General features: G+C 45.8%; 1 protein-coding gene across 5 annotated transcripts in view; it reads right to left on the bottom strand.

Moving 5' to 3' along the window:
• Positions 1-24075, bottom strand: part of Ogdh (oxoglutarate dehydrogenase) — a 72504-nt gene that overhangs the window by 6479 nt on the left and 41950 nt on the right. For all 5 annotated transcript variants that reach the window (XM_090332505.1, XM_090332507.1, XM_090332503.1 and 2 more), the window contains 15 exons: positions 20035-20150; positions 16161-16315; positions 15766-15912; positions 14755-14845; positions 14237-14416; positions 9367-9495; positions 5266-5445; positions 4694-4846; positions 3271-3373; positions 2910-3038; positions 2541-2691; positions 2148-2275; positions 1871-2049; positions 1491-1562; positions 859-987 (listed from right to left, as the gene is read on the bottom strand). In XM_090332505.1, coding sequence (XP_090188631.1) covers positions 859-987; positions 1491-1562; positions 1871-2049; positions 2148-2275; positions 2541-2691; positions 2910-3038; positions 3271-3373; positions 4694-4846; positions 5266-5445; positions 9367-9495; positions 14237-14416; positions 14755-14845; positions 15766-15912; positions 16161-16315; positions 20035-20150 — 2042 coding nt within the window. The remainder of the gene's footprint in view (positions 1-858; positions 988-1490; positions 1563-1870; positions 2050-2147; positions 2276-2540; positions 2692-2909; positions 3039-3270; positions 3374-4693; positions 4847-5265; positions 5446-9366; positions 9496-14236; positions 14417-14754; positions 14846-15765; positions 15913-16160; positions 16316-20034; positions 20151-24075) is intronic.

Genomic DNA, 24075 nt, shown 5'->3' with positions numbered 1-24075 from the left:
ACTGTGATCCTCAGATCTTAGTCTGAGTCACCAGCAGCCAGCTTGAAAGATACAATATTTTGCCCATGATGGCTTGGATCTTCATGATGGGGGCGTAGGGGTGGGGCTTACACTGGAGGTATGGCTCAAGTGGCAGGGCATCTGCCTAACAGAGCACACAAGGCCTGGAGTCCAAAACTCTAGTACCAAGGGAAAACAAAGCCATTTTAGAGGGAAAGCCAACAGGAGGAGTGGTAAGCCTCTCCTTGGTGGCCTTAAAGCACACATACCATCAGGCCATCTAAGGCTGTGACAAGATCCAGCACCAGGGCTATCCTGACATGGGTGATGCTGTCAATCTACAGGCTAACAGGGACACACTGCAAGCTTTGGCCATGTGCCACTGCCGGTAGTGATTGGGAGGCAGTGGAGCTCTTACATATTCTATTCTACTTTTCCTACTTGGCCCCTACCCAATTTCTATTCATTCTTCAACATCTCGCTCAGGAACTGCTTTTGAGGCCCTCTTCAATGCCTTAGCCCTGGCCAGGGCTCCCCTCTCTTCTAGTCCTCAGCTCATACCTCTGTTTTCCCCATTGGTCTGCACCCCTCTGCTCTGAGCTTTCTTTATGTAATGCTCAGAGGCAGGGGAGGACCTGGTTTATGGGTTTAAGAACAGTTTTCCTGTGTTTGCAGTCAAACAAGTCCAGGTGCTCAATACCACATCCTGTTAGTAGACCCATTCAGAGGCCAGCTACTCTAAAGTAGGTGGCATTGGGGTGAAGGGTTGGGAGTCTTCCTGATGTCAACACAGCAGGATGGGGCCCAGGGTTGTTTTGAGACCAGATCTGGTCAGGGTAGGGAGATTCTACTACTGACTGGCTTCCGGAAGGGCAGCAGAATCTGCCGTCGTAGCACGTGGAAGAAGTTGCCAGGAGTGGAGCAGTTGACAACAATCCAGTTGCAGTCATACAGCTGATTGATGTCAAAGTTGGCTTCTTCCAGGTCCTGCAGTGCAGAAGGAAAGGGTCAGAGGCCAGGTGACAGCACTGAGCAACTTGCTATACAAGGTGAGGGACCTCAGGAAGCTCCTGGCTCCACCCCCTCAGAGTGGAGGAGAAAGCTGGCACCTGTATTCCAACTCCTTCTGAACTCTTCTGAAATGTATATAGCTATATAGTCTGGCAGGAAATTGATAGCATTTTTAGGAATTGCCTTATGCCAATTCTCATTTTAGGTACTGAGAACCAGTAGTCTTTATGTTTTATTTCCCAGCTTTTAAAATGCCCAGAAAATCTCCCCTCCACAACATCTGTCTGACCCAGAGCACCAGCATTATCATAGGACAGAAACTATAAGAAGCAAAGAGAAGTAACCCAAGCCCCACACCCACGACCTCTACCTCTAGCCAGAGGAAGGGCTAGCAGAGGGCTGACCACCCAGGACATCTAGATGGTCCACCCTCCTCAGGGTTCCCAGCACAGCTGGGCAACAAGGTCTTCTCTACTTACTGGGAGGACATCTGGATCATCATTGCACATCTGCAGGAATCGCTCTGGGCGGGCAGAGGAATGTTCTGGACCCTGGAAGCAGACACACACAGAGAATTCAGTTTGGAAACTCACACAATGCTGCTTTTGCTGGAACTGTTCCCTAACTAGTTTGCTTCGTTTTGATTCTCTTCCCATGATGTCAGAGTTCATTCAACTCCTCCCCTCCCCAACAACAAAGAGCAGGGCAGGCAGAGCAGGGAAGTGAGGGAGTCCAAGTCCCTGCAATGCTTGTGATCCAGATGGGCTGGAGAGACCACCAGAGCCCTCGAGGCTTGTAGTAGATGTGTCTTATCCAGGTTCTCGGTCCGGTGGGGAAGGGAGCTCAGGCAGAAGCTCACCATGCCCTCCATGCCGTGAGGGAGCAGCAGCACAATGCCATTTTGTCGCACCCACTTGGCCTGGCCTGGGCAGATGAACTGGTCGATGATGCACTGGGCCATGTTGTTGAAGTCACCAAACTGGGCCTCCCAGAGAACTAGGGCATTTGGGCTAGCCATGGCAAAGCCCAGTTCAAAGCCTATAAAAAAATGGGAAGAAAGACATATCCAGGAAGTCAGCTAGGAGACGAGGGGAAGTAGACCGTGGCAGGAATGGTGGGATGGGGTGGGCACTCACCTAGGACACCGTATTCAGACAATGAGCTGTTGCACACAGTGTAGGGGGCCTGATTTGGCCACAGGTGGTTCATGGGGATGCAGGTTCTCTTGTCCACATTCTGGTCATGGAGCACATGGTGCCGGTGGCTGAGACAGGACAACAGGATAAGCAGGAAGGTAGACTTCTCAGCAAACTGCTGAGAATCTCTCAGCAAGTAGTAAAAGGTCCACTGAAATAACCAGGCTTTTTGCCAGATATGGGCCAAGCCCACTCAGTGCTTAACAGGGGTATTTACAGTCAGGAGAAGGATGTGACTTGTTAGGCACTGGGGACTCCCCATGCTTGCATCTGATTCTGAAGGATGAAAAAAAAACAAAAAAAAAAAACAAAAAAACCAACCCTGAATGTTACCTGAAGGTGCCCCGCTCCACATCCTGGCCACTCAGTCGGACGTGGATGCCCTCCTTTAGTAGCGAGCCAAATGCCATATACTCTGCCAGGGCCCAGTCCACAGTCCTGTTTGTCACTAGATCCTTTCGAGTTTTCAAGATCCGGCTCAGCCCTGCAGAGAAATGGCCCATGATCACTCAGCTATCTCATTTCCCGTGCTCTAGCAACACCCTCGGCACTGGAGTTTCTGACTAATGGCAGTTTTGTCTCTGCTACTAGCAACCATAGGACCTTGCTGAGGGCTCACTAGAATATCTGGTGGGCCAGGGGAGGGGAGTCTTCACATAGCATGGGCTGGGCCAACATTACTTCGGGCAAGTCCAGGGTTACCTCCATGGATGGTAAAGTTTTCCACAGGAACAGAGCTGGCCACGTTTCCAATGTGGGCTAGAACATCTTCTTCCAGGCCAGTGGAGGGGCAGGACATGCTTCTGGGCTGTCCGTCCAGAGTGAAGAAACCTAGGATAGCAAGGACAAGATGAGGCATGCCACCTGCTTTGGAAGGGACATCTAGGAACCTCAATGTGGTAAATGTAACTTTGGGGAGACGTGGAGACATGACACAACTTGAACCAGACTCCCTGGAGCATAGAGGGGACAGTGGGAAGTTTATTTTTTCTGTGAAGAGGGTTCATGGCTCCATCAGATTCATAAACCACAGATTCATCTGTGGGTTTGTCTCCATGCTTACCAGGCCAGGGGGAATCAAGCCAGTGCTTGATGTGCAGGATTTTCTCATCTTTGGATCTGGTGAATGCTTCCTCACAGATCTTATCGTACTTGGAGATCTCCTCCTGGGGGTGGAGTACATGCAACGGATTAGCATGGCCTACTCTGCTGTTCAGGCTCACCACACGTTTGGGCTCCTTCAGACTTGCTGATCTCCCATGCTCCTCCACATGCACAGCACAGCCTTTCTAAGACTGGGAGAAGCATACAACTTTCTGTTCTTTTCATACCAGACAACACAGTTGGAACTCAACCCTCACATTCTTCCTAAGAACTGGAGCTGTTCTTGCCAGGTATGGTGACTCTCATCTTTAATCCTAGCCATTCAGGAGGCTGACATCTGAGGACTGGGCTCTCAAAGCTAGACTGGGCAGGAAAATCTGTGAGATTCCTCTCCAATTAACTACCCCGCAAAAGAGAACAGAACAGACCTGGTACAGTCTCAAAGATGCTATGTGCCATGGAGGATTAGGCTCCAGAGTTGCACTTCCTGCAGCTGTCTCCATCTCAGACAGACAGTGTCTCATACTGCCTGGATGAACTTTTCCCCTCACCTCATCAGGACTGCTGATGCAGGTCATATGGGCCTTTTACCAGTGTGGACTCTTTATTCATCTCTCACCTCCACAAAATAGACCAAATAAAAAATTTAGTGGCAGGGGCCGGGAGTTTGGCCTAGTGGTAGCATGCTTGCCTAGCATGCACGAAGACCCGGGTTCAATTCCTTGGTACCACATACATAGAAAAAAGTCGAAAATGGTGCTGAGGCTCAAGTGGTAGAGCTCTAGCCTTGAGAAAGTCCAAGGACAGTGCTCAGGCCCTGAGCTCAAGCCCAGTACTGGCAAAAAAAAAAAAAAAAATGGTGGCTAACTAGAAAAGTGGAAGTGGTGTGGCTCAAGGGGTAGGGCAGTAACCTTGAGCTGAAGAGTTCAGGGACCACGTCCAGTCCCAGAGTCCAAGCCCCACATCACCCCCCCCCCACACACACAAAATTAGTGACTAGGTGCCAGTATCTCATGCCTGTAATGCTTGCTATTGAGGAGGCTGAGATCTCAGGATCCTGCCAGGGCAGGAAAAGTCTGTGAGACTCTTATTCTCCAGTACACTACCAAATGATCCAGAAGCTGAAATGTGGCTCAAGTGATAGGGTGCTAGCCTTGAGCAAAAGAAGCCCAGAGACACTTGCCTATGCCCTGAGTTCAAGACCCAGAACTGGTACAAAAAAAAAAAAAAAAGGAAATTTATTGCATAGCTTTTACTGCATCTCCAAAACCACTGCTTTAAGGTCAATCTCCTTTAAAACTTCAAGTGGTGACTTTCACTTGGGTCTTATTGAGGATTGGGTGGCTTTGTCTGGTCTCCCTAGCTCTGCAGCCTGGACACACCTCATATTCAGGCTGGTTCACCACACCCTGCGACACCAGCAGCTCTGCATACTTCTGCAGCACAGGCTTCTGCTTTCGGATCTGCTTGTACATGAGTGGCTGTGTAAACATGGGCTCATCCATTTCATTGTGGCCATTTCGCCGGTAACACACCTGGTCAGAGCAGAGCAGTAAGAGATACATGAGAAATCACAACACGCACACAGATCCTTGCCTTACCTCATCTACATAATGCCAACATGCCCGGGTCTGTGCTGCCTAGAATTAAGATCCTGTCTCCTTCCTGTATGTAACAGTGTACTTTTATTAGATGAAAGTGATTTGGGAGTATGAACTATTGACAATGCAGTCCATGGCAGGACCAGAAAGATCCACAAATGATCCTCTTCACACATACAGTTCCTGTCTGGAGAGTACTGGGGGTGGGCTTGGTCTGGAACACTTTGCAGTTGGAAGGATCTCTTTTGAGGCATGATTCTTAGAAAGTCCCAAGGTGGCTCTGGTGCCAAGGGTGAGGGGGGAGGTAGGTCAGTCGCTCTGCCTGGACATACACTCCCTGGACATATACTCACCAGATCAACAACCACATCCTTGTGGAAGGTGCTTCTCCACTCAGCTGCCACCTTGCACACATACATGACAGCCTCAGGGTCATCTGCGTTCACATGGAAAATGGGGGCATTCACCACACGGGCCACGTCGGTCGGGTAAGGAGATGAGCGGGCCATCCGAGGGTCTGTGGTGAAGCCTATCTGTAAGGAACATATAACCTGATGAGAGGGTACCTGAACCAGCAGGCCTAGGGCCCTGTGGGTGGTGGGCAGTGCTAGACATGGATGCACTTTCCTGCTTGGCTACTCTGTGTGTCCTAAATGGCTATTTAGACTTCTTAAAACTCATAAAAAATTTTTGTTTTTTTTTCCCTATTTTGAAAAAATACGTTAAATAGAGAAGTTGGAAGAGGGAATAAAAAATTTAGTTATTGATAATTCCACAGGCTACATATTTCTTTCCATAAAAGTGAGCCAGGCCAGAAATTTGGCCTAATGGTAGAGTGCTTGCTTAGCATGCACGAAGACCTGGGTTTGATTCCTCGGTATCACATATATAGAAAAGTCCAGAAGTGGTGCTGTGGCTCAGGTGGTAGAAATCAAGCCTTTAGAAAGCCCAAGAACAGTGCTCAGGCCCTGAGTTCAAGCCCTAGGACTGGGAAAAAAAAAAAAGTGAGCCATACCTTAGGCATGGTGGTTCTCATCTGTAATCCTAGCTATTTAGGAGGCTGAGATCTAAGGATCATAATTCAAAGCCAGTCTGGGAACTAAAGACTGTGAGACTTTTATCTCTAATTAACCATTAAAAAACTAGAAGTGGCATTGAGGCTCAAAGAGGTAGGGCAGTAGCCTTGAGCTGAAGAGCTCAGGGACAGTGTCCAGGCCTAGAGTCATAGACCCAGGACCGACAAAAAAAAAAAAAAAAAAAGTGAGCCATACTTCTACTTCTGGCTTTTTGCTAATTAATTGGCAAGAAAAGACCAAGTTTTCCTGCCTGAGCTACCGTCAAGCTGAGATACTCGGATAATAGCCTCCTAAGTAGCTAGCAACACAGGTGTGAGCCATCCATGACTGGCCTAATTTTCTTATGTGAGAATATTGAGCATCTGCTGGCTTCCATATAAAAAATTTCAAGAGGGGGGAAAACCAAGATGTGTGGAGGGTGTGGGGGGGGGTGGGTAATGGGTACCAAGACATGTGAAAGGGTATCAATGTATGTGAATTAATACACCTTCTATCTGGCAGATATCATGTAGCTCTTTTACTAATTACAATAAAAAAAATAATCAAAAAAAATTTCAAGAAAAATTCCTTTTATTCCCCCCCAGTCCTTCTGGGGCTTAAACTCAAGGCCTGGGCATTGTCCCTGAGCTTCTTTTGTTCAAGGCTAGAACTCTACCACCTGAGCTACTTCTGGCTTTTTTTTGTTTATGTGGTACTGAGGAATCGAATACAGGGATTCATGAATGCTAGGCAATCACTCTACCACTAAGCCACATTCCCAGATTCTAGAGAAATTTTCTTTTCTTTTCTCTTTTTTCTTTCTCCCTCCCTCCCTCCTTTTCTTTTCTTTTCCTTTTTGTTGCCAGTCCTGGAGCCTGAACACAGGGCACCATTAGTGAGCTTCTTTTGCTAGCACTCTACCACTTAGAGCCACAGTGCCATTTCTGGCCTTTTCTGTGTATGTGGTACTGAGGAATCAAACCCAGGGCTTCATGCATGCTAGGCCAAAAAAAAAAAAAAAGAATTCTATATACATATCAAAATGTTCTTACATAATCCCCCTTTTTTGGTGTCATTCGTGGGACTCAAACTCTGGGCCTGGGCATTGTCCCTGAGCTCTTCAGCTCAAGGTTACTGCCCTACCCTCTGAGCCACATTGCCACTTCTGGTGTTCTGGTGGTTGAGTGGAGATTAGGAATCTATGGCCTTGAAACTGGATCCTCAGATCTCAGTCTCCAGAGTAGCTAGGATTACAGGCGTGAGCCACCGCGCCTGGCTAACAGGTCTAATTGCTGCTGGTGCTTTGTCAGCAGCTGAGATCTATCTATCTACTTGTGTTAACAGCCACATGTCAGGCTTTCTGCTATCCCTTTTCAGTTTCCAAACACTGTACATCCTGATGCAGCCTCACTTGTATTTAACCAGAATACCTGATCAAGACTGTGCCTTGTATTTGTGTGGTGTGACATTTTAAAGTTAAATGTTCTTTTTCCTTTGTTGGTCCTGGAATTTGAACTCAGGGCCAGGCTGCTGTGCTCAAAGTTAATGCTCTACCACATGAGCCATAGTGCCACTCCTGATTTTTTTTGGTCGTCAACGGGCTTGAACTCCGGGCCTGAGCACTGTCCCTGAGCTCTTCAGCTCAAGGTTATCATCCTACTCATTGACCTGGGCACTGTCCCTGAGCTCTTCAGCTCAAGGCTACTGCCCAATTCCTTGAGCTACAGCTCTACTTCCCATTTTCTAGGGGTTAATTGGAGATAAGAGTCTCATGGTCTTTAGTGCATGGGCTGGCTTTGAACCCAGATCCTCAGACCTCAGCCTCCTGAGTAGCTAAGGATTACAGACATGAGCCACTGAGAGCCTGGTTTGCCACTCCTGATTTTTGAGTGGTTAATTGGAGGTAAGAGACTCATGGGGACTTTTCTCCCTGGCCTGGCTTCCAATGGCAATCCATAGATCTCAGCCTCCTTAGTAGCTAGGATTACAGGTGTGAGCCACTGGCACCCAGCAAGTTATATGTTCTCTTATGTTTATATTGTAAAGGAATGTCTTATCCCAGTGACTTAAGAAATTAAGGAGAAAAAGCTGGAAGTGGCACTGTGGCTCAAATGGCAGAGGGCTAGCCTTGAGCAAAAAGTGTCCAAGGACAGTGCCCACGCCCTGAGTCTAAGCCCTAAGACTGGCAAAAAAACAACAAAAGAAATTAAGAAGAAAAGATTAAACTCAAAGCAAGTGGATAGGAAAGGAATAAGAAAGCAGGAATCAAAGGCAATGGAAAAGCAAAGGAAGAAATGCAGCAAGACTATGGCTGTTCCTGAGGGAAATATAGTGAGATCCCTGCTGTTCCTGAGAGAAATGAATCTACTAAAGAGGAAAAAAAAAAAATCAGAAGATGCAAATTTCCTAAGTCAGGAATGAGACATGAAATACCCTACAGAGCCCAAAGACTAGAGAAAGGGATTAGCACAAATGCTATGCTCTTCAAATTCTACAACCTAAAGGAAAATCTGATTTTTTTTTTTGGAGGGGTGGTAGTCGTGGGGCTTGAACTCTGGGCCTTGGCATTAACCCTGAGCTGACTCAAGGCTACTGCCCTACTCTTGGAGCCACAGTCCCCCTTTCCGTTTTCTAGTGATTAATTGGAGATAAGAGTCTCATGTTATTTAATACTCAGGCTGCCTTTGAACTGAGATACTCAGATCTCAGCCTCCTGAGTTGCTAGGAATACAGGCGTGTGTGAGCCACCACACCTGGCTAGCACTCTGGCCTTTGAGCCACTGTTCTACTTCTGGACTTTTTGGTGGTTAATTGGAAGTGAGAGTCTCACAGACTTTTCTGTCGAAGATAGCTGTTAACTGTGATCGTCAGATCTCAGCCTCTTGAGTACAGGCATGAGCCACTGGGGCCTGGCTGTCCAATTTTTTTTAAACAAAAGATAGATTTTTTATACATTTTATATTTTTATAAACTAAAAACAATAAATGATGGGGCCCGGGAGCATAGTCTAGTGGTAAAGTACTCACCTAGCATATATAAAGCTTTGATTCCTCGGTACCATATACAAAGAAAAAGCTAGTAGTGGCGTTGTGGTTCAGGTGGCAGAGCACTAACCCTGAGCAAAAAGTGTCTAAGTTGGGGCCAGGAGTTTGGCCTAGTGGTAGAGTGCTTGCCTAGCATGCACGAAGACCTGGGTTTCATTCCTCGGTACCACATACATAGGAAAAAAAGCTGGAAGTGGTGCTAAGGCTCAAGTGGTAGAGCTCTAGCCTTGAGAAAGTCCAAGGACAGTGCTCAGGTCCTGAGTTCAAGTCCCAGGACTGGCAAAACAACAACACACAGTAAATTATGTAAATGACAAGAATAATTAGAAGGGTGACCCACTGCCTCAGGAGTTACCTGGTTGTTGACAACTACATGGACTGTGCCATGGGTTGTGTAAGATGGTAGGTCGCTGAGGTGGAAGGTCTCGTATACGATACCCTGGCCGGCAAAGGCAGCGTCCCCGTGTAGAAGGATGGACATCACCTGCAAAGGAGACCCGAATCAAACACATCTTGACCTCTACATCCAAAGAGCAAGTAAAGAAATAGGCTATATTTTGCTTTTCAAAAGTAATCTTCTGAGATAACTCAGAAAGTAACAGGAGAAGACAGAAGACACCAGCTTTTTCAGTCTCTTAACTCGCCAACAATGTGGCACAAACTTGACACCATCTGTCCTGCACAAGTCAAGAGACAACACACTGGATACCTGTCACCTTTCAATGCTCCCAAGGACATCTTCATACATACCACCAGACCTGTCATGTGAGCCCATTCCATACCATCCACAGAATAGACTGTTTAGCTCGTGTCTGTACCTGCACCAGTCTGGAATAGCACCTCTATCAGGTGGGTTAGCTTTGGTCACCCCAAAAGTATACCCTCTTAACTCACCATCTTCTTCTAAGTGAGTACACATTGGTGCTTTTTTTTGGTGAGAAGAAACTGTAAGCTGTTCTTATTCAACATCTACCTCAAACCCAGCCAACAGTAACCACTCCAACTGAGCCAGCTCCTCAAGTAGCTTGTGATCAAATTATTACTCTTGTATTTATTAAGTGATATTCCTCTTCAAGGAAGCTTTCCTTCCCCCAAACTGGTTTGTATTAGTTTGTGCTTGTTTTTAATTAGACAGGTTGTACATAAGAAACCCAACACCATCACTTCTGACACTCTTGTTCCTACTGGCTCCAGCATGTTCAGGGTGGACTATTGTTTAGGCACCTCCTTGCTTTCTGGCACAGTAGCACTGAAGCTTCTTACTGTACTGTCGCCCTGCCTGGCTCTAGGTCCTCCAGTAGAGGATGGGATTTAGAACTAGCATCTGTGTGCTACATGTTATAAAACATCAGGGCCAGGCTCTGGAGGACACAGCTACAGTATGGGGATATGGGCATGCACGCACATGTGCACACACACACACACACAGACACATGCACACAGCGCGCACCACACACACAAGGCTTGTTTCTAAATCTTTGTTTGTATATTCAATGAAACCAAGTTTACACTGATACCTCCAAATTCCAATACTTTTTTCTAAGCTTCATCCCTCTCACCTATCTTCTCTTCCTGCTGCTTGCAATGTTAACCTATTTGCTCAGTGAGCCTTGTTCCTTGGATATGTCATCTATGCTTCTACCAACTCCATGTACTAGTCAAGATTCTCCAGAGAAATGGAGTGAGAAACAGTGATGGGGTAGGCAAGGCACTGCCTGACTTTAAGTTGGCATGTTCAAACTCAGGAGAGCAGGGCAGGCTGAAGACATAGGGAAGAGCTGAGGGAGCAGTTTGAGTCTGACAGCCACGCACCCACAGAATCCCTTTGAGGACCTGTCTTCTTTGCAGGTTTTGAACTATATAGTTGAACATGTATTGTGGAAGATCATGTCCTTCAAAGCCCACTGACTGAAACATGGATCTTGTCTAAAAATGAGTCTACAGAAACATCTAGATGGACATCTGGCCTGTTAGGTGACCTATGCTGTTACCCTCTATCTCTCATGCATGTCTCCTGCTACTCCCTGGTGACCTGCACCTCCTAAGTGTCTATCATTGTCCTGGTGTCTGCACTGGGTAAATTCCTCCTTGCCAGGAAGGGAGAGTCCATGATTTGCTTTCTGTAGACAAAAATCTAGATTTTTCTAAATGTCCTATTTTTGGTGGACATGGAGGATGCTCATAAAACAGAAAAGGGACAAAGCCAGGCTCCGTGGCTCATGCCTGTAATCCTAGCTTTTCAGGAGGCTGAGATCTGAGAATCAAGGTTCAAAGGCCAGCCAGGGAACAAAAGAACCAGAGACTCTTATTGGCTCAAGGGTAGGGCGGTGACCTTGAGCTGAAGAGCATAGGAACAAGGCTTGCCCAGGCGGAGTTCAAGCCCTACAACCTACAACAAAACAAAACAAAACAAAAAATAAAACAGAAAAGAGACAAAGTGAGTGGTTTGCACAGGGATTCAGCTTTGCCATACAGATCAGACTGTTTGCCATACTGAGAAAAAAAAAGGAGAAGAAGAAAGAGGAGGAGGAAGAAGAGGAGGAAGAGGAGGAGGAAGAGAAGGAAGAGGAAGAAAAGGAGGAGGAGGAGAAGGAGAAGAAAAACAACAACATGAGTTTTAGTCATTGATAGTTCATTATCTTCTGGGTCTGTCCCCACAAGAATCATTTCTCCCAGCAATATTTTTCTACAGTCTCAGGGACAAATGAGGCCAAAATCTCCTTGTGACATTATACTGCGCAGCAGCAACCTGGTATTAGCCCAGGCACAGGTGGGGACTCCCATCTCTGGCACGAAAAAGTTCTTCCTCTGCCCTGAGAAAACACTTCTGTACACATGTACCCCCAAGGTTCTGTTAGCCCCTGGTCAAATTAGATGAGCTTCACAATCACCTCCAAGGTTTCTGAGCATCCTAAGCCCTATTCAGGGAAAGCACATATTTTTCCCTGAACAGTAAGACTTACATAACACATCCCATCTAAGGTCTGGATTCAGCAGAGATCAAATTGTTCCTTAGGGCTATTAGAAGGATACTGAGAACAGACAGGAAGCTAGCTAAACCTTGTAGGCCCTGCTGAGGTCATGTGATGGCTTGTGGCAAGGTGAAGGGGCTCAGAGACAAGCTGGCAGCCAGCTGCACTTGGGCCAGGGAAAATGTGACATCACTCTGTGCACGTAAGACCCATCTGAAACTCAGAGGCTATGGCCTAAGACTTGATTTACAGGCAGACAGATCTCCAACAAACAGGTTAGCCAACCTCATTGTTCTGACATTTTGCAAAAGGTTTGATTCATGTTGGTCACTTCACTACCTTTTCAGTCTTTCAGTCAGGGTACTTCCATTACTCTAAGGACTGCTAAGCTTTCCAAAATCTTATTGTGTTTAACCCTAAATGTTGACAAGCATGCTAGCCAAGGTCAAGAAGTCCTGGTCACCCAATACTTACCTGACCAGTCTCTTGTGGGCCCAGCTCTTCCCAGGCACCTCAGTGTTCTTTTATATTTATTTAGCTTTAATTATTTTTGTGGGTCATGGGGCTTAAACTAGGCCTGGGCACTGTCCCTGAGCTCTTCAGCTCAAGGCTACCACCCTACCCTTCAGCCAAGCCCCACTTCCCATTTTCTAGAGGTTAATTGGAGATAAGAGTCTCAGGTCCTTTTCTGCCTGGGCTGGCTTTGAACCGTGATCCTCAGAGCTTAGCCTCCTGAGTAGCTAGGATTACAGGTGTGAGCCTCCTTGTGCTGCCAGATCCTTTTTTTTTTTTTCCCCCTAATGCAGAATCCAATAAACTACTTATGGATTCCACTCCTTGCAGGGAATTTTGTGGGATCTGACTTGCTGCTCCAGCATCAACCCACCGTCTACCTCCCAGACAATATTCTTCTCTTGCCACCTACATTAATCCTGACTTTCTTCAACCAATAGAACAATGACCTGCTCTGATGTATTTGACTTTTCTGCTTTCCTGCCTAGGCTGGCTTCTACTTGCTCATCCTTAGGTCTTAGCCTCCAAAGTAGCTGGGATTGTGAGCCACCAGTGCCCAGCTCTGTCTTCTACTTCCTTTCCATCTCAAGTCCATGAGTATAATTTGTGTAGTCTTGTTTCACACAGCACTATTCTAGTATTTTGTAAACAGAACAGCTTTTTGAGAGCTAGTTGGTGGTACCTACTTCATGTACCACTGAGAAGAAACATGGTAGATAATACAAATGACTTTTTTTTTCTGATTGCTCATTTTTTTTTAAATCCATCATTAACTATTAGAAACTACATAGTCTGCTAGGAAGAGAATTCTATCCTGCTGTAACAAGGACAAGAGGTTATAATTGGAAGGTCTCTCTATATAAATATAAGAAATGCCTTGGCAGGACCCCAATCCATCACTGGAGCTGTGCCTATCTCCCATGAGCTCCTGCCCCAATCACAGCAGTCCTCCCCCCCCTTTTTTTTTTTTCCCCCTTTTAGTCTGTCTCTGTCAGTCATAGGGCTTGAACTCTGGGCCAGGGCACTGTCCCTGAGCCAGCCTGCTTGCTTGCTTCCTTTCACCAGTCCTGGGGCTTGAACTAAGGGACTGGTCACTGTCCCTGAGCTTCTTTTGGCCAAGGTTAGCACTCTACCACTTGAGCCACAGTGCCCAGCTTTTACTGTGTATGTGGTACTGAGGAATCGAACCCAGGGCTTTATCCATACTAGCAAGCACTCTACCGCTAAGCCAAACTCCGGTCCCGATCTTAGCCTTTTGAGTAATTGGGATTATAGATGTGAGCCACTGGTTCTTGACTTTCTCTTTTTTTTTTTTTTTTGCCAGTCCCGGGGCTTAATTCAGGGTTTGAGCACTATCCTTAGACACTTTTTGTTCAAAATTAGTGCTCTGCCACTTGAGCCACAGCGCCACTTCCGGGACTCAAACCTAGGGCATCGTGTGTGCCAGGTAAGCACTTTACCACTAGGCCACGCTCCTGGCCCTCTATTGTTTTTGTCAGTGAACATGTCTTTAACAAAGTAACTAAGACTCTCAGCAAATCTACCAGCTGGATGATTTCAATCTAGAGAAAACATGTCTGTATGTAGGACTAATTTACTCTTTTAAATTGGCTTATAATATTTTTTGTAACTCCAGTAATAAGTCTACAACATGTTCAGGGCACTGAGCCTCAGCAGAGTAGAGAGCTCTGTGTCCAACGCTGGGCTGAAGTGAATGTTCATGAGCTGTGGGGACCTCACCTTTTTCCCTTCAGAGTCTCCACAGTAGAACTGTTCAGCTTTGGTCTTGCCCATCACCACAGGGTCAGCAGCCTCCAGGTGGGAAGGGTTTGCCACCAGGGACAGGGTGATGTTCCTGTCAGTCACACGGTTGATCCTGCGGTGATACATGCCCAGGTGGTACTTCATGTCCCCGGAGCCCTGATGGTGCAAACAATGAATCTGATGTTGACCAGGAAATGCTCAGTCTCCACACCACCTTTTTGATGGAATTTCTACTTCCAGGCCTCGCTCCAGAAAGATGGGTGGCCTTTTCTCAATATCATCCAACCTAGCACAAGGAGAGGGGGTTCCTTCCCCTATCAGGAAGAATAGCGGCCTGCTAGGTGGGGGAATTTGGCCACTACCAGTGATAAAGACAAATTAAAGTTTGGAAGAAACAAACATCTACTTAGACATTCTGAGAAAGCAGTATAGCCAGGGGGCTTTGTGTAGGCTGAGGCAACCACACTGGGTATGTCTCCATACACAGACCTCACCTCATCAGCTGCCTCTAACTTGGAATCGAACTGACAGAAAATCTGCTCCAGCTCCTTCCTGATGACATTCGCAAGTACATTTAGTCGTCCCCTGGAAGGGATAGGTTAAATGAGCAGAACTCCAGGTCATGGGTGTTCTACCCTGCCCCTCATTCAGGATAAAGTACTTTTTTTTTTTTTAAGGTTATAAATGCTTTATAGCATTTATGAGCACACCATTACTAGCACCTCTTTCAGCTACAGCCCAAGCATAGCTGTACCCAGGACCCATATGGTCAGTGAGTCTCTGCCCACTGGGCATTCAAAGTCACAACCCATAGGTGGTAGGAACAGAGACAGTGCACAAATGTTGCCAGCCCCTGCCTCTCCCCCCCCCCCCCCCCCCCCCCGCTTACCCTCAACATCAGAGTGGCTTTCCCTCCAAGCAGGATCCCCACCCAAGGCACTGGAGTTTGTGTGTATGTTTGTTTATTTGGTTGGTCCTGGGACCTGAACTCTGGGCCTAGGCACTGTCCCTGAGCTCTTCATCTCATGGCTAGTGTTCTACCATTTGAGCCACAGCAACATTTTTGTTTTTCTGTTAGTTAATTGGAGATAAAAGTCTCTCGGACTTTCATGCCTGGGCTAGCTTTGAACTGTGATCCTCAGATCTCAGCCTCCAGGCATGAGTCACTTCGCCTGGCTTCGAGTTTATTTTTGAGACAAAGTTTTGCTATGTAACTAGCTCTGATTATTCTGGAACTCATTATGTAGTCCAGGCTATCTTCCATAGTGTGGGGTTACAGGCATATCATGCCGTGCTGGGCTTTCAACTGTATGAAATTCACTATAATGCTAACCTCCAGTCTGAACTACATGTGGGCTGGTTGTGAGAATGACTTTGTACACAGTCATCCTGACCCAGGCATGCCTGGAAACAAGACACCGCATGTTTCAGTGAAGTCCCAACTTTCTGGCACTGAAGAGGGCCCCCCTTCCTCTGCCTCCAACATGCTTTGAGCCTGGCAGTACCTGTGTGGCATCCCCATGATCACATAGTCCACTCCATTCTCACTCGACTTATCAATGATGGTCTTGAGAGCAGGGATCAGCACCTCACAGCCTTCCAGGCCAAAGCGTTTCTCAGAGGACCACTTCCGTTGCAGGAACTCCTCAAACCTGGACAAGGTACCAAGCACCTTGAAAGCAATGTTCCCAGAGCCAGCCCCAACATCAGATATTCCTAAATGACACAGGGTGCTGTGAAGACCAACTCTATTCACTTGGCCATTTTTTCATGTGGATGCAGCTGTGGACAGCCCCATGGCCATGTACGCTGACTGAAAGGCCACACATAAGCCCATAACCACAGACCAGCCATGGATCCCCTAGGAGCCTGTGCATCATGGTCCCAGCCTGACTCATACCTGGTGGACCGCACAAGCCTTGCCAATAGGGTCCGCTTCTCCTCATTGGTGAACTGCATGATCCCAGGGGTCTCGAACTTTTGCCGGATCCACTGGCATTGTTCCAAGTCGTTAATGAACATGAACTCCACCCCAATGTGCTGGCAATAGGCCATCTGCTCCCCGACAAGAGGACACACAGATCAACGGTGAACATGAGACACACCCGATGTGCTGGCAATAGGCCATCTACCTCCTACATACACTTAAGCATATTTTACCAAGCTTGGCTAGATGAATAGTGCCTATTCAGCCAAAAGGTTGGAGAGGAGCAGACTTCCTTCTCCAATGTACTTGAGCTGGTATGACTAAGAAAACAGACAGAATGGGTGCCAGGCCAAGGCCCTTGTGACCTTGAAGTGTCTCCTTAGGACTTGGTTACTGCATACTGAGGAGTTCCTAGGGTCCACAGTTCTATTTCTGGCTTTTTGTGGTTGTTGGAAATAAGAATCTCACAGACTTAGCCAGGTGCAGCGGTTCACACCTATAATCCTAGCTACTCAAGAGGCTAAGATCTGAGGATCTCAGTTCAAAGCCAGCCCTGCCAGCCCCGGCAATACAAAGCTGAGAGACTTATCTCCAACTAATCACTAGAAAACGTCAAGTGGGGCTGTAGCTCAAGGGTTTGGGTGGTAGCCTTGAGCTGAAGTGCTCAGGGACAGCGCCCAGGCCAGAGTTCAAGCCCCATGACCCCCCCCCCCCAAAACAAAAAAACAAATAAAGAATCTCATAGACTTTTCTGCCTGGGATGACTTCGAATAACAATCCTCAGATCTTAATCTGCAGAGTAGCTAGTATTACAGGCATGAACCACTGGTACCTGGCTAAAGACTTACATTTTTAAGTTTCGTTTGGCAGTAATGTTCCCCGCCCCCCCCCCCCCCCCAGTCATGAAGCTTGAATCCTAGGCCTGGGAACTTCCCTGAGGTCTTTAGCTCAAGGCTACTGCCCTACCCGCTGAGCCATAGCACCACTTCCAGTTTTCTAGTGGTTAATTGGAGATAAGAGTCTCACAGACTTCAGTGCCTGGGCTGGCTTTGAAACTCAATCCTCAGATCTCAGATTCCTGAGTAGGTAGGGTTACAGGCATGTCTGGCTAGTAATGAGTTCTGAACTCATAGCCCTGTGCTTGCTAGGCAAGTGCTCCATCACTCAGCTATGCCTCAGCCCCTTTGCTTTAGTTTACTTTTCAGACAGGATCTCACAGTTTTGCCCCAGCCTGCCTTAAACTATAACCCTCCTATTTCTAGCTCTTGAGTAGCTGAGATTACAGATGTGTACCACAATGTACAGCTTAACTTCAGTTTTCTAGTAGCTCACTCCTCTTGGATACTTCAGGCTTGAGGAAGTATGCATAATACACTGTCTTGAATGCATCAGACATGTTCTAATCCATAATCATACATCAGTGTGGGACAGGAGTAGCAGCCAGGTTATGTACTAGGGCAGGATATGTGTGTGTGCCCATGAAATAGCCAGTTCTCTGGGGAAGAAAATTAGGAAGAGAAAGAAAGGGCCTGTAAATTAAGAGAAGCCCCAGGGCTACCACCAGAAGCCCACAATCCTTGTGGAGCTTTAGATCTCATCTATGCTGCTGCTTTAGAGGCCCAGAACACAGGTATAAAAGCAAACAAAGAGCTAGCAGAGGAGTGTTGGCTCTGATGCAGCCAACAGAGACCTCACAGAAATCCCTTCAGTTGTCTTAATAACTGTCTCTGACACCCAGACCTCAGAACCTGAGAGCTTGCTCAGCATCTCTGTTTTGAGACTCCATTTGGTTTTCTCAAAAGATGAGGAAACCAGCTGACACAAGCAGTTAAAGGACTTGCCAGATTTGCCACTGGGAGCCTGTTCTCTGCAGGGTAAAGGCCAAAGCTAACTTGGCTTGAATGCACAGCTCTGGTCTTCCTAATCCAATGAAGGAAATCAACACAAAGAAAATATTGCTGGGAATGACACTGGTATTTTAGATGCTTTGATTAATCCCCAAATGTTCTTTCTTTTTTTTTCCCATTGGTTGTATGGCTTGAACTGAGGGCCTGGGTACTGTCACTGAGGTTTTGTTCAAAGTTAGTGCTCTACCACTTTGAACCACAGGTCAAAGTTTTCTGACGTTAATTGGAGATAAGAGTCTCAAGGACTTTGTTATTTGGGTTAGCTTCCAACTGCAGTCATCAGATCTCAGCCTCCTGAGTAGCTAGGATTGTAGGTATTGTAGCTCCCCAATCCTATTTTTTGGTGATATCTAAGATTATAAAACTGGAAACCTCCAAATTAAATTAGCTCTTGTCCCTAATGCCAGAGCTGCCATCAGTCTACTGCAGAGTTTCACTCTTTACACATGCAGAGACCCAATCTACCAGCAGAAGAGATCCAGTCTTCCCTGGGGTCCATGTGAGTAGACACTCCACAAATAGTTCCCTTATCCATTATTCCTTGTCAATCCTCCTCTCAGCCTGTTAATGAGAGGCACTGGGAAGGGTAGGTTCTTCCTTTGGTTGTTACCATTGCTTAAGAGGTAGAAAATTGAGTGGAAGCACCAAGGAGAGATGGTGATAAAATTATAGCTTGTCACTACAGAGAGTAGTTCATTGACACTCAAGACTTACACAGCACTCTTGCAGTCAGGGTTCATTACTGGCTAGGTGACAGGATTTGGACACAGGAGCCTGGGATTAAATCTAATGTCTAGCTATGGTAGGAGTCCTAGTGCAGTTTGTCAGTGTAACTCAACCTGGACTGTTAGGTACAACAGGTACCACAGGTTCAGAATATTAGCTCAGAATGCCATGGATAGCGGCCTCTCATTAAATCCATTCTTTCTAGAAGGGGTGCTGCAGTTACCCTTGTACAGACAGGGAGGCACAAGGACCGTGGCATCAGTCAGATGCTCAGCCACTGCCTGTAACATGTGTGAAGGAGTGCTCTGGCAGACTGAGTACTACCAAAGAGAGGAAAGACTAAAAATAAATGTTCAAAAGGCTGCATTTCAACCAATGACTGGATGTGGTGGTATGAATGGTCCTCCCAATATAAACAGGAGGAACAGAGTCCAGGCTGGTCCAGCCACAGATTCTATTTCAAAAATAACTAAAACAAAGAGGTGGTATATGTCTCTTAGCAAGCAAGAGGCTCTGAGTTCAAACACAATACTACCAAAAGAGGAAGAAAAGAGAGAGAAAAAGTGTGTGTGCCTGACAGTTAACCAGCCAGCCTGAGTGTGGTAGTTCAGGCTTATAATCCTAGTTACTCATAGGGTAGAGGTTGCAATGATCAGTTCAGAGGGCAGCCCTAGCAAAAAAGTTCGTGAGACTCTATTTTAGTCATAAAAGATAAAAGCTAGTAGTGATGATGTACACTTAGCTATGCAAAATGCACATGTAGGAGGAGCAAAGTTCAGTTCAACTCAAGCATAAAAGCAAGATTTTTTTAATTTTTTTGCCAGTCCTGGGCTTGAGCTCAGGGCCTGAGCACTGTCCTTGGACTTTCTCAAGGCTAGAACCCTACCACTTGAGCCTCAGCACCACTTCCGGCTTTTTTCTATGTATGTGGTACTGAGGAATCGAACCCGGTCTTCGTGCATGCTAGGCAAGCACTCTACCACTAGGCCAAACTCCTGGCCCCTAAAAGCAAGATCCAAATGACAAGAGCAAAAAGGCCTGGTTTAAGTAGTGGAGCACCTAGTCATGAGTTCAAAGTCTAGAGCTCAAATCCAATCACTAAAAAAAAAAACACGAAATCAAGACTATCTAACAGGGAGTTTATCCAAACTGCAGGTTCTCAGCAAGTCTACCAGATTATTCTAGAAATGGTAGAAATGGTATCATGTTCTTACCTCTAGCCGACGGATGATCTCCCGCAGAGGAAGTGCTGACTCCTGTCCACCGATGAAAGTGGTGGTGGGCAAGTGGAAGACCTTGTCGAGGTCAGACTCATCTAGGCCATAGAATCCTACAGACAGGGAAGAGGGCACAGCCATGCAGGGAGCACAATATATGGGGAAGGGAAGGGATGTCCCAGAGAGTAAAAGGAAGAAAATAAATCACATATATGTATAATATACGTTATACATATATATTATATAAAACTGGTATATATGAAAACAAGTAGTATTTTACAGCTATAAATTGAACTTTTAGTAAAAGATGGCAGCTGGGATTATTACTAGGTGTCAGAGGTAAACCAGCATAAAGCTATTATGCACGTATTAGTCCAGTGTGCCAATTATTTACAATTTAAGACACAAATTTAAGATCCCAAAGATAAAACCCAATTTTTTGAGGAAAACAAGAGAAGGCACTTAAGAAGTTGATAATTAAAAAAAAAAAGCACAGAGTTAAGAAAGGAATTAAAGTAAGAAATAAGGAACTAGCAGATAAAACAGCAGATTGTATCAGTCATATAACAGTACATGTATGTGTGAGTGACAGAATTGGGGGATTAAGTAGTCAGGAGAAACTGTCACCAGAAACTCAACAGTCTGCAGGAGAACTACCTGATTGTCTATGTGGGTACAGAGGATGAGTAAATGGCCCTCAACCTGGGACTAGCAAGGGGCCTCTATCTTACGATGCACATTCTATTCTCAGAGCATCTACAGATACTATTTGGCAATTGCAGGTCAAACCCTCCCCTTTCCAGTCTGATCATCATTGAGAACTATCTTGTTCAAGGAGTCCTAAATACAGGGAAGATGCTCCCTGGTCTGAAAATTTGTTTCAGATAGGTAAAGGACAATACGGAAGGTAAAGGACAATATGGAAGGGCTCTTCTCTTCCGTCAGCATTCCATGATTGTTCCATCAAGATCATTATTAAGGGAGACTGTCAAATGTACCACAGATGCTTTTTGTGTCCCCCCACCCCCCGGCTGGCACCTATTCTGAAATGATCTACAGACTTGTTAATTCAGTTTCTTGCAACAGCACATTCTCAGGCTCCAGGACTGAAAAGTGAGTCAACAAGTACTCTGGAGACTCACCAACACCACTGGATTTCAAATTTCCTGCCCAAATTAAGATATACGCGTCAGGTGTGTTTAATGTATATGTTTTTTTTCAAACATAACTGTGCGTCAGAATCTCTGGGAGGACTTGAAAATATATGTTCACAGACTCCATCCACACCTTGGGTAGCTCAAGAATGTCCCCCAAACACTCCCATCTAAGCTGCATTTGGGAACCAACTCTTACTTAGCTAATGATTTAGGATAGTTTTTAAATGTAAAAAGGAAATTGGTTCCCAGACCCTTTCACATTCATTAAAACAATGACAAGGGCTGGTAGTCTGGCCTAGTGTTAGAGTGCTTGCCTAGCATGCATGAAGACCAGAGTTCGATTCCTTGCTACAATATAACAGAAAAAGCCTGAAATGGTGCTGTGACTCTAGTGGTAGAGCACTAGCCTTGAGAAAGCCCAAGAACAGTGCTCAGGCCCTGAGGTCAAGCCCCAGGACTGGGAAAACAACAACAACAAAATTACGGATCTGCTGGTCTTTATGGAAGATGGTGCTGTAGAAATGTGTGGCTTAAGCACACCACCTATTCCCTTAAGAGGACACTACAGCTCTCACCCAAGTACAGCTCAGCTTGTGCTTATGGAGGAAAACCAAAATCATTTTTGAGAAACTTTCCCAAGCTGATGAAAAAACTCAGGCCAGGGAACAGAGTATCAAAACAGTGCCCCACCTTGTGAAAATATTTGGACTATTTTACTATCTAGTAAAAGTATGTCTCAGAGAAGAAATGTGTTATTCCACTTGCAGCACGAAGGTTGGGAAGGCTTCACGGTATTGCTTGTCTTTCACATCTGACACCCAGAATCACAGTTCTTGGGCTTTATGCTGCTTAGCCTCTCAACTTCTAGTCCCATTTGTAGCTCTTCAATCATTTGAGAAATAAAACTATAGATGTTTGCAAAAGGAAAAGTAATGAAGACAGAGAGATTCCTTCACTAAGTGAAACTAAATATCTGGACACTGTAGGTAAAACAAATACAAAATAACCCCTAGAAGTCCCTGGCTTTCCTTTGCTCTAATATCTCAGCCCTGGAGAAGCAGCAGCTTAGAAATTCTAAGAGATATAGATTACAAATTGGCCACAAAAACTGTTCTCTAGTCAAAGGATTAGGAAGGCAACATTCTGCCAACATAGAAAACATTTAGACAATTACTGATCCATACCAGTCAAAAAACACAGTAAAGCCAAGTGCCAGTTGCTCATGTCTACAATCCTAACTACTCAGGAGGCTGAGATCTAAGTATCATAGTTCAAGGCCAGCCTGGGCATGAAAGTCCAGGAGACTTTTATCTCCAATTAACTATGAGAAACCCAAAAATGGTGCTATGGTTCAAGTAGCAGAGGGCTAGTCTTGAGCTGAAGAGCCCAGGCCCAGAGTTAAAACCCCAGGACCAAAGGGAAGAGAAACAACCAACCAACACACAGTAAACACTAGGGCCTACCACTTCTCACCAGTTTGTTAGAAGCTCCTGAACCCATCCCACATCAAGAGCAGGGCTCTAATGGTAGAGTGCTAGCCTTGAGCACTCAGAGATTCAAGGACAGTGCCCAGGCCCTGAGTTTAAGCCCCAGGATTGGGGGAAAAAAAAAATTTAGATAAGACCAAAGATGGAGCTCAAAATTTCCTTCTTTCTAGGAGTCAATACGCCATGTCACACACCCACCAGCAGGAACAAAGCAGTATCCTCATCTTCCCTCACCAGATCACATGTCCCAGGAGGTCTGCTACACCGTAAGATTTAAATGAGGACTGATCAGGATAGATGCCCAGAAGTGGTATGGCGGGATCGTAGGGAAGGTCTATTTTCAGTTCTTTAAGGAACCTCCACACTGCTTTCCAGAGTGGCTGAACTAGTCTACATTCCCACCAGCAATGTAGTAGGGTTCCTTTTTCTCCACAACCCCGCCGCCAGCAACTGTCATTGTCTGAGTTCAAAATCTTGGCCATTCTTGTTGGGGTAAGGTGGTATCTTAGGGTTGTTTTTATTTGCATTTCCTTTATGACCATACATGAACATTTTCTCATATGTTTTTCTGCTCTATCTGCAAATAATTAGCAAAAAGCTAGACTAAAGGTGGTACAGCACAGGCTATGAGCAGAAAACAGAAAGTGGACAATAGACTCCTGCGTTCAAGCTCCAATGCGTGTAGATTTAAAAGAAGATCCTGATGCTCATAACAAAACAGAAAAGACCCTCATTCTGATTAAAAAACTTGGTTTGACAGCAGAGGTCTATTACCCTAATACTTAGGAGGCTGAGGCAGAACAATCAAGTTTAAAAGCCAGCCTAGGTTGCACAGAGGATTTAAGGCCCCACTTGGCTATCATTAAGACCTTGAGTACTATTAATTCAAAACAGTCAAAGAACAAAACTGAAAAATCCCTATTATACAGATCTGAAATTCATAAATTGTGGATATAAAAATGCACAGGACAAGCTGGGAGTTTGGCCTGATGGCAAAGTGCTTGCCTAGCATGCATAAAGCCCTGGATTTGATTCCCCTGGTACAACATACACAGAAAAAAGCTGGAAGGGTGCTGTGGCTCAAGTGGTAGAGCACTATCCTTGAGAAAGGCCAAGGGCAGTGCCCAGGTCCTGAGTTCAAGCCCCAGGATAGGCCAAAAAAAAAAAAAAAAAAAAAGAAAGAAAGAAAAGAAAAATTACTGGGCTGCGAGTCTGGCCTAGTGGTAGAGTGCTTGCCCAGCATACATGAAGACCTGGATTTGATTCCTCAGTACCACATACCTAGAAAAAAGCCAGAAATGGTGCTGTGTCTCAAGTGGCAGAGCTCTAGCCTTAAGAAAAAGCCTCAGGTCCGGAGTTCAAGACCCAGGACTGGCAAAAAAGAAAAAGAAAAA

This window comes from Megascapheus bottae, chromosome 5 (assembly GCF_031878675.1).
Source record: "Megascapheus bottae isolate mThoBot1 chromosome 5, mThoBot2.hap1, whole genome shotgun sequence".
NCBI lineage: Eukaryota > Metazoa > Chordata > Mammalia > Rodentia > Geomyidae > Megascapheus > Megascapheus bottae.
The sequence above is the reverse complement of the archived record's forward strand: the minus strand, read 5'-3'. Positions and strand labels throughout refer to the sequence as shown.